This window comes from Neofelis nebulosa, chromosome 8 (genome assembly GCF_028018385.1).
Source record: "Neofelis nebulosa isolate mNeoNeb1 chromosome 8, mNeoNeb1.pri, whole genome shotgun sequence".
Taxonomy (NCBI): Eukaryota; Metazoa; Chordata; class Mammalia; order Carnivora; family Felidae; genus Neofelis; species Neofelis nebulosa.
The window spans coordinates 101837084-101850572 of record NC_080789.1 but is presented as its reverse complement, the minus strand read 5'-3'; the positions used below and the strand labels follow the sequence as shown (position 1 = coordinate 101850572).

The 13489-nt window shown below is 51.8% G+C and overlaps 1 protein-coding gene across 1 annotated transcript in view; it reads left to right on the top strand.

The window, feature by feature from the left end:
• The first annotated feature begins 7237 nt into the window (after positions 1-7237).
• CD9 (CD9 molecule) overlaps positions 7238-13489 on the top strand; it is a 34247-nt gene continuing 27995 nt past the window's right edge. Inside the window, exon 1 of the mRNA XM_058743943.1 lies at positions 7238-7443. Coding sequence (XP_058599926.1) covers positions 7378-7443 — 66 coding nt within the window. The 5' untranslated portion in view covers positions 7238-7377. The remainder of the gene's footprint in view (positions 7444-13489) is intronic.

Here is a 13489-nt window from a genome sequence, read left to right as displayed (position 1 = left end):
TAGTTTGGACAAACATCCCATGGTAACATAAGATGTTAACATTAGGGGGAAGCTGTACTATTTTTACAACTTTTCTGTAACCCTAGAGTTATTCCAGACTTTAAAAGGCTATCAAGAAAGAGAGTAAGAAAAAAAGAAAAGTAGAGCAAAATGTCTAGAGCACATCAGGTTCTAGAAGTGGGGAAATGGGTGACAGACATCAGCATAGGCCAGATAACCTCCTGCATTGTGCAGGGGGGTCCAGACTTTATCGATCTTCAGGCAATGACCCTGTGGCAATATTCTCCCTCTCCCAACCCTTCTCACAGGCCCCAGGCAGAGAGTAGTGACAGCTTCTTACCCCTAGGCTTACCTTAAGTGTATTTCACCTGCCCATATCTGCCCGAACCCACACACGCTAGGGTCCCAGGTCTTACTTACACACACACACACACACACACACACACACACACACACACACACACCTCCCCTCTGGGAGGAGCCTGTGTCCAGCCTCTGACCCTTCTCCTGAATCTAGAACTACCACCCAGAACAGAAGTCAGCAGTCATCTTCACTCCGCATGGCAGAGGAAAAGCAGTAAATCGCCCAGCTCCACACCTGTGGACAGGGAGGCTCAGAAAGACAGATGCTAGCAGAGGCCAGCCAAGGTGCAAATTTCACCTGTGGTCAGCCCCTAAGGCTCAGGGAGTCAGCTTGCTCAGAGGCACCTTCGGGATGGCCCAGCCCTTGGGGCGTCACCTGCAGCCCCTTCACCCTCTGCCACGATCAAAGGCAAAAAGTGTTAACACATCCACTGGTCTCTGGAGCTGGTCCATGGGAGTTCAAATCCTGGCTTTGCTGCTTCCTGGCAAGTTAATTAACCTCCTTGTACCTCAGTTTACCCATTTGTAAAGGGGAGGTAATAAGACTATTGACCCAGAGGGCTATTTGTGGGCTAAATGAGTTTCTATAGCAGGTAGAACAGCATCTGGCACATCACATGTGCCCATCTAAGAGTTATTCTTTGGACTGTTTTTCACTGAGTATCTGTAGAGCACCTACAGTGGGTACCACAGGAGCTGATAATCTGGTTGGGAGATTTTTCTTAAAGACTCATGAAATGTGATATTACCATCTGGGACAATGTCTGAACAAGTCTAGTGGGTGATTCAGAAGAAAACTGCTACAAGAGTACTGAGGTGTGGGGGGGGGGGGGGTGGTCAGAGCAGCCTGCGGTGACCAAGGGTACTGGGGAAGGTGGAGGCCCCATTGGCCTCAAGCCATGTCAGCTGCACACAAGGGAAGAGAGGAGGATGTCCCAGCTGAGGACAGAGGAGGTGGGAGCTCGGGCATAGATGCAGGAGTGAGCACGGATCCTAAGAGAATTATAAATATCAGAATTGTAAGCTTCAGTTAAGACGGTCCAGGGCCTTAGTGATGATTTCAGAGTTGGAACATTAGCTTTTCATATGTTCAATAAATAAATATTTCCCAAGTACCTGCTGTGTGTCAGGCACTGTTCAAGGCACTTGAGACACGTCTGCGAACAGGACAGTCCAAACTCCCCACTCTGCTGGAGCTTATATTCCTTCCAGCAGGTGGAGGCAGACAGTGACAGTACACACACTAAGAAAAGTCCCCATTCTGTTAGAAAGTGACAGTGCCAAGGAAAACAGTGTAGACGCAGGGGCAGTTGGGAGGTTTTCAAGCAGGAAAAATGAGTAGGGAAGAGCAAAGCAAAGCTTTAGGAGTATGACAAAAGTTGATTAAATATCCATTACTTACAACCCCTCCCCACCCCCCAGTCTTTTGAAGAGGACAGATCCTGAGAAATACGACTTGCTTTGCCAAGCTGGGGTAGTGGGAGTGGAGGCTACAAACTGGAAATGCCAAGTGAGTGCTCCATTGCTCCAAATGGGGAGAAGGCTGGCAGGGCTGTGCCGGGGGCAGGGGACAAGGCAGGAGTGCCTGCCACAGAACGCAAGCTTGAAGAAAGAGACATCCTGAAAGGGATTTTAGAATGGTGTTCTCTCTGGGGCGAATGGGTGGCTCAGCCAGTTAAGCATCTGCCTCTTCATTTCGGCTCAAGTGCTCCCACAGTTCATGGGATCGAGACCCAGGTAGCTCTCTCTCTCTCTCTCTCTGTCTCTCTCTCTCTCTCTGACCTTCCCTCCCTTGCATTCTCTAAATGTAAACAAACATTTTTTAAAAATAAAAGAATGGTGTTCTCTGGCCTGTGAGCTCTCATTCCTCACCCAACTCTTCACGGTCAACTCTCCATGGTATCTTCATGGGTGGTCTCCCGTTGACTGCGTGTGTGTTTAATGCAATGGAAAGAAGGTGGGCGTAGGCATGGAGCAGCCCAAGCCCAGTGACAGCACAAGGCCAGTCAAGCAATGTGTGCAGACTGGATAGGCGAAGACAAGGGGTCGGAGGAGGGTGGGATGGTTGTTGGGTTGAGGAAGAGCTTTGAGGGCATAGCCCACAGGAGGCAGGAGGAATGAAGGCTGAGAAACCCCCTCAGAGCTGGAGGCAGAAGGCCTGAGGCCTGATCTTTGCCACAAATCACTATCTTCTGCCTTACCCTTGCTTCCGTATCTCTAAATTGGACAGCCTCTGTGGTAACTGCCAGCAGTGGCATGAGAGACACCCAGAAGCAAGCACCACATTCTTGAAGCAGGTGTGGGACTGGAGGGACAAGCAGTCACAGGTGACATGAACTTCCGGGCTGACAGATGAGAGGGTGAGGAGAAAGGCTTCTGGTGCAGGGAGGCCCTCGAGGTCATGAATTCTGATCTCATGTTAATTTTGAGATTCCTCTTGCTTCTGTAACACATTAAGGCCTGAAATCTAAAGTGAGCTGTTCCTTCTGGCCGCTATACAGGAGAATCGGCTTCCTTGCTGTTGTCAGCTGCCTGTGTCCCTTGGCGCGTGGCCCCACGCCACTCGGACCTCTGCTTCCACTTTCACATCTCCTTTTGTGACTCTGACCCTCCTGTCTTTTCTCGTAAGGACTCTCATGATCACACCTGACTCACCAGCATAATCCACCTCAAGATCCCTAAGTTAATCATGTGTGCAAAATGCCCTCTGACGTGTAAGGTGACATCTTCACAGATTTGGGGGATTAGGATGTGAGGGGCCATTAAAGTAGAAATGCCCAACAGGCCCTTGGATATCATGACGAGTTTAGGGAGAGGTCAGCTCAAAAGAGAAATGGTGAGGGAGGTGAGTATTCAGAGAGAGTCTAGAGGGGAGCAGAGGGCAGAGGACTAAAGCCTGAGAAAAACCAGTCCTCTGCAGTTTTTCCACACACGTGTCCAGAGGACCTGGATGGGCCACCAAGGGACTGGGAGCTATGGAGAACCCAGAAATTAATCAATTGAAGGATCCTTTAGAGAAGCTCACCACCAAAATGTGTACCCACAAGAGAACATGATGAAGGTCAATGAGTCACACGTGAGGAAGATTCAAACAAGGTAATCCACGGAGGGAAAGACTGGGATGTTCAAGGAAGATTTCATGAAATGGTGGCATTTGAGCTTATTAAGAGGAGCAGGAAAGAAGTTTCTAGAAGTGAAGGGAGTGAACCAAGATGGTACAGCACCAGGAACACCAAGGGAGAAATGTCCAGAAAGAAGGGATGGTCAGCAGCATGAAATGCTACAGCAGCATCAGGGAGAAAACAAGCCACAGAATGATCACTGGTGTGATCCTGGCGGCCAGCAGGGCGTTAGTGGACAGAGATTGTGGGTCCTGCCTGTTGCGACCCACAGCTGGAGATGGGTGTGGCGGGTTCATTAACTCGCCTCGCCCCTGAGGCTTCCAATCTTAACACCAGGGGGCGCACAAAAGCCAAAGCAGACCTTCAGCCCGAATCTGGGTTTTTCCAGAAACAGGATGCCCTGAGGGAAGGGAGGAAAAGTTTCCCACTCCCAGCGCCACAAAGCCTGGAAGCCCTCTGTGCCTCCATGTGATCTCTGACTCAGGGGCTTACCCAGATTTTCCCCTTTCAGCTAAAGCAAACCATATTTTTTCCATCTCTGTTTTTCCTGGTTGCCTGTAGAACTAACTGTGTGTAATAAACACACTTTGGCCCAGAGGCTTGTTACATCATAGCATGTCACAATGCAGGAGCCCCACCATCTCCTAATCCAAAATGTTCCTACAGGTGTGGAACTTGAGGCCCAGAGAGAGGAAGGGACTTGTCCAAAATAAACCAAAAGTTCAGATGAAGAATTCAGATCTATCTCCACACTCACATGATAAGGACCCCCTTGACTGTAATTGGGAGCTTAACTATGCCCCCCTCCATTGTTTCTTGAGTGTAAATAATAATAGTAATAGTAACAATAGATAACATTTCTTCAGCACTTGTGTGGCAGGCACTGTACCAGGCCCTCCTAGTGGATTACCTCATTCAATATGCACATTACCCTAGCAAGTAGTTTCTACTATAAGCTTAAATATTTACTGAACTCCTCCCACCTTTGCTTGTGAACAGGTTGGAGTGAGAGGAGGGGAGGAGAGAAGAATATAAAAAGATAAAATCTTCTTTCGTTAGACCAGTTCTCCCTAGATAGGTAGCCTCTGCCTGAGAGCAACACAATGGGACATTGTTTTCTTTACCACCCCCACATACTGCCCTGCCCCAACCATCCTCAGTGGACACTAGATTACGGTGAGTGACTGAGGTAGAGCATTACCAAAATTCCTCCACTTGACTGCTCTTGGTGCTGTGTAAACTGTAGGAGCCCTGTTTTCCTGGCTCCTCCTTCCTGTTCATCCTTCCTTCTCCTTCTCATCCACTAGTGGCAGTTTCCCCAGAGCGGCCAGCTGCCTGTAGTTTCCTGCTCTGTGCCTTTGCATACACAGTTCCCTAGGCCTGGAATTCTCTCCACCCCGCCTCCCAAAGTCAGCTGCTGCTGTGTTCCCTGCACTGAGAAGCCTCTCCTGACTCTAGCAAGCTTGGGGATGCACCCTGTGTCGCCCCTTGTTCCTAGACCACATCTCCCCTGAGCCAAGATTCCCTGAGCTCACACTTACCTGCCCTGCATGGAGATTCTTCCGTGAGGATCAGAGCTCCCTCCATCTCAGTATACAGTGCAGTCCAAGGCATAGTGGGCTCCTGAGAAGCACTAGAACCCGTGCATGGATCCTCCATAATCTGTCTCTTGCTGTTCTGGCTGGGATCTCTCTTCATCATGCCCCCCCCCCCATGCTGACACACACACACACACACACACACACACGCATACTGTCCCCTCTTCTGGTTTTGCTTGCACTCTCCAGCCCCTCCCCACCGCCCCCCGCCTCCCCCACCATCCATTTCTCTTTGTCTCTCACCTGAACTATTCTAGAGCCTCCTAACTGCTCTCCATATGTTCTCACCTCACCTCACCTTTTGTGTCCCATGCTCCCCTCACACTACCCAGTTGCGGGGGCCCCCCACCCCATACAACAACTTGTCACCTGTCACCTTCCACATAATCCCCCAAAACTCTGAGCCAAGGTCTGCACAAACAATAGCCCTTAACTTCAAGGGTCACATGCCTGTACCTCCTGCCCTCCCCCACCCAGCTGCCTAAAATACAGGTAGCCATCAACCTAAATCACACAACAGATGGAACCCATTCCCTGCCTGAACCCTTCAGTGGGCGACCCCTTACCTCAGGGTGCAAAGTGCGGAGGGGAGGCTCCCTTTCACCTCACCCCAGCTGGGTCTCCACCTTCACCTCCCACGTACCTTCCCCAACCGTGAGCTCCAGCCCTGACCCCAGACAGCCCCAGCCCCAGGCTTTGCCCAATGTTCTCCAGTGATTACAACTTTCCCTGTGGTTCTGCAGCATTACTTACCAATCTGTTCAGAGCTATGACACCCAAATAGCACTCTCCCTCATTGTCTGGATGCCTGAATCCCTCCACCAGTGGACACCCAGCCCCTGCCCCTAATGAGCCCCCTTATAAGTAGACACTGAAGAATGTTTTTGAATGAATGAATCAATGAGCCAAATATGACAGTGATAATAAACAGCAAGATAAGAGCTACAAAGTGCTGACCCTCTCTGTTTCTAGTGGGTGAAATTGAGTTATATTCTTTTTTTGCTTGTTGGTATTTTCTGATGTTTCTTGCTTTTGCAAACGATAATTCGTTTTGAAAAACTTAAATAAAGGGGTTTTTGGGACTTAAAAAGACTCTCCTCGTCCTTTAGTGAGAAACAGGAAAGGAATGTTAGAGGAGCCTCAGAGTGTCTACATCTGAAGAGGGCAGGGCCAGCCAACCAGAGGGCACACACCACATGCAAGGCCAGACAGAGGTGAGGAGTGAATGGGGCAGTGTGTTCCAGGTAGAGCAGTGTTCAGCACAAGGAGCTGAATGCAGTATGGGGAATTTCAACTTGGGCCATTGAATGAGGAAAAGGTTTTGAAAGTTTTTGGGTGGAGGAGAAACAGGCTCAGAACTCAGCACCCCGAGGCCAAAGGGCAAGACAGGGTGATATGGAGTAGAGGCAAGAACAGAAGCCTGGCTACAAACTCTCCTCCTCTCAGGGCATTTAAACCTCAAGGCCAGGAAGCACTCCAGGACCACCGGATTATCAGCCATTTTACAATTCGGAGATTATATTTGAAAATTACTCCCATAAGCCTCCAACCTCTCTTCCCACCTGGATTGCCAGCTTCTAATTCCTCCTACTCCGCATGATGTGCCAAGTAAGTGTACTCCAAATGACAGTTTGCAAGGAGCCACCTCAAGGAGAAATAAAGCCAGGCAGCTTCCCTTCAAGGGGAGCCCTGAGCAAGAAGAGCCCTCATTCTGCGGGCAAGGGGATTCTACCCCAACGACCCGAGGAAAATCTCCCCAAAGAGGACTCAGGCAGGAAGCCCAGAATCAACAAAGCGAGAACCGAAGGGCGAAGGGCGAGGCCTCCATAGAACTCCTGGGTAAAAGTGGCTGGGGGGGGGGGGGGGGGGGGGGAAGGGGGGACGGTGTCAGTCTGGAGTGATCCCTGGACGGTTGAGAGGAAAGCGGGAGGTCTGTGGCGGGAAGGAGGGTATGGCCGATTAGGGGGAAAGAGGGCTGTGCGGGAGGTGGGAGGAGAAATGAGAGTGCGGGCTCCGGGTCTGCTGAGCCGGAGTCCCCGGAACCTGGGCAGTAGCCGGCCGGCCGGCATTGGTGGGGCAGGTGGGGCCAGGGGCGGGGTCGGCCGGGGGCGGGGTCCACGGCACATGCGCACCGCAGCCCTCGCGCGCAGTAAGGAGTGGCACTTTTTAAAAGTGCAGCCCGGAGGCCAGCCCGCAGCCGCCGACACCTCGGTCCGAAGCCTGGTGCCGCTCGTCCCGGCCGCGCGTCCCCCCAGTCCCTCACCAGTCCGGTCCAGGCCCGTCTAGCCCGCACGATGCCGGTCAAAGGAGGCACCAAGTGTATCAAATACCTGCTCTTCGGATTTAATTTCATCTTCTGGGTGAGTGAGTGCGACTGCCGCGCGCTCCTCTGCGGGGCCACCTGTTCGTCCCGGGAACCCCGTCCGCGGTCGGAAGTGCCGGTAACTGGCGCTGCCCGCGCCGGGTGGACTCCGGGCGGGAAGAGAAAAGCACTGCGGTCGCCAGCTGGCTCCTCGACGGGGTCCGGGGACGAGCTGGGCGGGCACGATCATAGAAGACTCCTCCGAAGCCGAGCTGGCAGGGGGACGCTGGGGGCCCTAGCGAGCTGGGGCGCGGAGACCGGCCCCGGCCCTTTCTTTCGCCGAGGGTTTGGGGTGGGGTTTGTGTCTGTTCCCACCCCAAACCCCTCCGAGTGCAGGAGGGGGAAGACGGCAGAGGAAACGGAGCACCCCTCTTCTGGGAACTTGGGGCCATGGCCAAGGAGGACTGTGGCGGGCAGTACAGTTCGTGATCTGGGTGGGGTCTCACAAGTGGCAGGGGCCTCGAGGAGGGGGGATGAGGGCACACTGAGGACTTCAGCGGCGCGGGGAGAGCTCAGCCTGGAGCTGTTGACACTTTTACACTGGAAAGGGAGAGGGAGGGGGGATTAGGACCCCGTCCACCCTCGAGGAGGTACCTGAGGTACCTCGAGGAGGGCTTGATTCTGAGCCGCCACCGTGAGAAAGTCCAAACTGTCTCGAAACTACCTGAAAGACTAGCTTGTCTTGATTTTTTTTTTCAAAGGCGATAAGTATCTGAACTGGAGAGAACTCTGGGAGAGTTGGGGAGAGGAGGGGCAGATGCCTGTTGGCGCTTTTAGTCCAGTGTTTCTCCATTTCCGGGGGAAGATCAGGTGCCTGCCGCCCACTGCCAGCCCAGGGCCTCTGGCCTCGCCTACGCCCCCATGCCAGCCCACCCAGTGGCAAGGCGGGGCCACGGAGAGTGGAAGTTCACCTGGAGAGGACACCAGGCCAGGAAGCTACCTGACTCCCACTGCTGGCCACACTCAGCCTTTCTGCAAATGGAATGCCAGAGAGAAGCAGCAGAAAAGGGGATGTCCCCTCCACACTTTCTCTTGGAGGATTAAGGGACCACCCAGAGACGGAAAAGAAGCAAGGAATAGTCTGAGGACTACATCCCTTGCACACAGATTGGCAATATTTGCTCCTTTGCAGTCAGAAAGGGATTTGGAAAGGCAGCCCTTATGCCACTCGTGAGATGGCTGTAGAAACAGGCATGCCACCAGAGCCTTGTAACAAAAAAATATACTGTACTTATTCCCCTGGAGCTGGTCACTGGGGTCCCCAGGAACCTTGGGACAAACCTCTTGAGATTTTAATCCTCTCTCCGGAGCTGACTCTTGCTCTTGCAAGAGTTACCATACCTAACACATGTTCTAGTGAGGATGGCACATAGATGTGCCCCTGCCCAACACTTGGCCTGTTTTAGGGAGACCTCCTGGTGGTGGGCATTACTTCCTCCCGGTGTTCCCACCAGCCCCCAGCAGCCAGCCTGCCAGCTAGCTCCCAGGCTTGGCTTCCTCCTCTCCCCAACCGCTGGCACCAGAAAAGAATGTGAGAAGGCGGGTTAGCCCCGCCCCACCCCACCCTTGTCCTTTGGGGAGTTTTCCTTTCCCCTCCCCAGCACAACCTCCGCCACACACACCCCCCCCCCCCACCCCGCCCCGCCCATCTGTTGGTTAGTCCTCAGCTATCTGCCTAGGCTGCATCAGGGTTTCAGGCTGGGAAGGAACCACAGACTACCATGGGCCTTCATACCCCAAGTCTGCCCTGTAGCACATGCAGGAGCCTGATGGGAGGCTCCAGGGCTCCTCTGGGATCTGCTCAGTCTCTTATTGTCTCCAGCCTACCACCCCACCCACGTTCAGAGCTGCCCTGGCCTGGGCTAGGTGCTGCTGATCAGCTATGTCATCTGAAACAGAAATGACTCACTCTGGGAATGTTTGGGTCCAGAATTAGGAAGGGCTCTAGTGATCATCCAGTCTGGCCCTAGTATTCACAATGAAGAAGCAGAGAACCAGAGAGGGATGATTGGCCCAGGATCACAGAGACCGAACCAATACCACAACCCTTGTGTCCCTTACTTGAGTCCCATCCTCTTCTGTCTCCATCATGAAACCAACAAGGGGACCTGGCAAATGAGCTGGTGTAGGGGGGTTAGCTACGTTCTCCTGAATTAACTGTTGTTCAGTAGTGTTGTATCAAGGGCCCTGTAGAGATGATGGAATAAAGGGGTATCAGGATCCACTTGTGCAGCCTGCAAAGGCCCTTTCCAAGTCTCATGATCTAGCCAGAGCAGGAAGCATCATCCCCATTGTACCGATGACCAGGAAAAGAGTCCCTAGAGAAGTTAAATGACTTATCCAGGGTCATGTGGCAGGATAGCACGAGAAGTAAGTTTGAAGGCAGGTCTGGTTGGTCTAAAGTCCAATGTACTTTTCATCCCAACCCAGGCCCAGCTGGGTAGGAACAAGCTCCCAAAAAGATCTTTAAAAAGGAACCACTTGGATTGTTATGATGACACCAGTTGCCTTTTTTTGAGACCAGAGATTTATAAACTTAGCATTTGGGATCTGACGTGGGCCTTGAAAAACAGGAGTTGTGAGGCCAGGAGCCACCAGCACCTCCTGAACAAAGGATGCTGAGAGGGGTAGCCTCGCAGGGACCCAGAGAAAAGCCCACCTCAGTGGCGGTGGGCTTAGGGTGGGGAGAGGGTACACCTCTTCCCTGGCCCTGCCTTCAGCCCTGGGGAACCCTCAGTGATAGCTGAGCCTGCACCCCTGCCCTCCCCAAGTGGGGCCTCCAGTGCTTACTGCCAGACCAAGCACCCTGTTCATCCAGCACCCTCACAACGCTAACTTCTTGGCTCTGTTTCAGTGTTTCTGTATTTCCTCCAGACCGCCCTACCTACCCACCCACCCCCCCAAAAAAAACAGTGGGAACCTGGACAGGGACCTGGGTCTCAGTCTAGCTTTGTCCTCATGTCACTTTGAAACCTTGGGGAGGTTGCTTTTGTGCTCCAGACCTGTTTCCTCATCTGAGGAAATGATGATGGGTTGAAACAAATGGTCACAGAAATCCCTTCAGCTCAGTCTATGAGCCTGGCCCCACCCCGAGTACCTACAGCAATAGGACTTCCCCACACAACCCAAAATCAAAATCAGAGTTGGGGGATGGACATGTGCAGTGGCTATGAAGGCTTGTCCTTGGAGCCTGGCTTCATTTGGGTCTTTACCTCTTGGGCCTGATTCTTGGTCTCTTTCCTGTTAACCTCACATTTTCCCCTCTCTTGCCCTGGATGGGGTCCCTATGTTTGGGGGCTCTCTGTTTTCCTCGCCCTCAGCCATTTGTGGTAGTCCTGTCCACTGACCAGCACACCACTCTGGGTTCAGTCTCCCCATCACCGGATGGAGCCAGCGTCTACCCCATGGCGTTGTTGTAGGCAAAATGAGAGAATGTATGTGCTGCACTTGGCATAGTAGCCTTAACTTTCTGTTTACTCCAGCTGTGGTTGCTCCTCTGTTGGAGGTAGATGGAAGCAGCGGGGAGGGTGGGAGCACTTCCCTAAGCAAGAAGTGTGGAAATTGAAACCAGGGACATAGGCAGGAATCCACATTCGGAATCCACACACATCCCCCCCCCCCTTTCCTTTCCTTCTCTTCTTGCATCACTGCCAGCCTCATGATCCACCCCGCCTCAATGATTCCCGCTTTGGGGCACCCACTCCATTTTATGTGTGGCTACACGTTTGATTATGGGGCGGCACCCCACTTCTGAAAATAAACTACACAGCACAGGAACCCTAAGACATCAGGCTTCTGGGTCAGGGAGGGGTATGGACCTAGGGGGGTGGCGGTGGCAGAAGCCCTTGCCACCCAACTTGCCAATTCCCCCAGAAGCTGTTGACCTTCAACGTGGGGCCGAGCAAGCAGCTAGGACTATTCCCTAAAATGGCTCCCCAACTTTGGCACGCAGACAGCCAGAGCTCTGGGAAAGCTGGCTGTGTTTGTACTGAGGTTGGCAGGTTTGGGGAGAGGTGAGTTGAGGCCAGGTGTCTGCATCTGCTAAGGAAAATAGGACTTCTCCCTTTGTCCCCTGCCCAGAATCTTGATGGCTTTCCCCGCACTTTTCCCTGCATTGGTTGTCAACAACAAAGATCTGACTCCTGATTTGGGGGGAAGGGGAATCCTCTACACACACTACACACATACACACACACACACACACACACACACACGCTCACTCTCTCTCTTTGTCTGTCTCTCTCTCCCCCTTCACTTTCAAAGTGCCCCATGGCACCGTTCCAGACCTTACTCTTTTGTACTCCAAGGAAGAGGTTGCTGGTTAAGACCTGAATTTGGATCCACTTTGATAAGCAGCCCCACAGAGGGCCATCCCTGCCAGAGCACTTAACTCTGCCAAAGGAGGCATCTGTGGTTTCAAACCTCACAAGTCAGTGCTCTCACACCCTTTGGTATTACATGTGAATCTTCCCTGTTAGACGCAGAGCTGTGTGTCCCGTGTTTGTTTTCCGGTTCGATTCAATTTTATAAGGAGGTGTGGCTTTTGGTCACACAGTCTGCAACTTAATAATACACCTTGAACTTGCCAAAGCACCTTTTCTTCTAAAGAACACAGCCTTGACAGTTCTTTCCTGGGTGCGCCCGGCTGCAAGGATAAGGGACCGCAGGTCATGGGTTATCGTGGCTCCTGTAACCTGTTGTCTCCTTGGTAGCTGGATGTTCTCAATAGAACTGTGTCCAGCTGGGGAGAAGACAGTGAAGTTTGAGGAGCTACGTGTTTATTTTCTGTGATCCCCCCTCCCCAGGTGGGGGTCAGTGGGACTTCCTTCCACAGGTCTTTTCAACCAAAGCCCTGCAGAAACCACCTTTCCATCTCTTCCATACAGGAGGGTGATGACTTCATTGTTTTAGGGTTCTGAAAACCTGGGGAAGAGCCTGTTGGCCCCGTGCTCTCAACTACGGGGAATTCAGGAGACCAGAAGAGCTGATCTCAATAATACATTTTTTAAATTTATGTTTTTGAAGTCTGACTGCAGATCACTTGCCTGTTTCATTCTGTGGAAAAAGTCGTGCTGGTCCAGGGACATTTTCATTTTCCATCAAGTGATGGCATCCAGCTGTGGAAAGCAGCATCCTCCCTCCAGATGAGATAATTTTATAACAATTACATCCACCCGTAATTCCAACTCCCCCGACCCCCAACCACCACCCCAAAAAAGTACTTGGTTCTGGATAGTTTGTAAGTACTGTGTGCTATCGTCCTAGATTCATGGACCTTAACCAGATTTTTAGGGAATCCCACAAAATCAGTAGGACCAGCCTCCAGAAAAATGTTAGGCCTTTTTGTTGTTGTTTTGTTTTGTTTCTGTTTTTGCTTTTTTTTCTGGAGGCCAATGGACCTTAGGTTATGAACGCCTCATTTTAGTTTTTCTCTCTTATTTTCCAAGCAACCTCTTCTCTATTCTGAATCCCTTGTTTTCAGCCATGAGTAGTGGGTTGCCCAAGGACTATGTGGGGGAATTGGGGGTGATTTGAGAAAGGCTAAGTTCCCTGATGATCATCAACAGTGTAGACTGGAGAGCTAGCCTCCCCACCCATACTTGCTCTGACTCTCAGCTTAATCATTGCCCAGGGAGTGGCTTTGACTCTCGATTAATTTAATGAGTGTTCTGTATTTCTAGTCCACATGAAGAATCCAACTTTATGAGCTTCTAGCCAAGTTTTGCTTCTTGGGTTAGGTTTCCCATAGCTTGGGTGATTTGTATTTGTTTAGGAAGAACTGAGTTCTGTCTTTCCCCCCTCCTCCAACCCACCCAATGGAGACTAAAATCAGCCAACCTTCCCTGGCCTTGCCCTTGAGGACTTTGGAAAGGGAAGGGTATCTCTGGGGGATCATTTGGGGATTTGGACGCCTGAGGAGATGATACTCAGTCTGGCTGAATAGCAGAGGAGGGTGAAGCCCTCTGACTTGGCGAGGGGACTGGATTCATTTGATTGTAGCAAAGATCCCTGGGTAGAGAGGTTTGGGGACTATTGACTTGGAG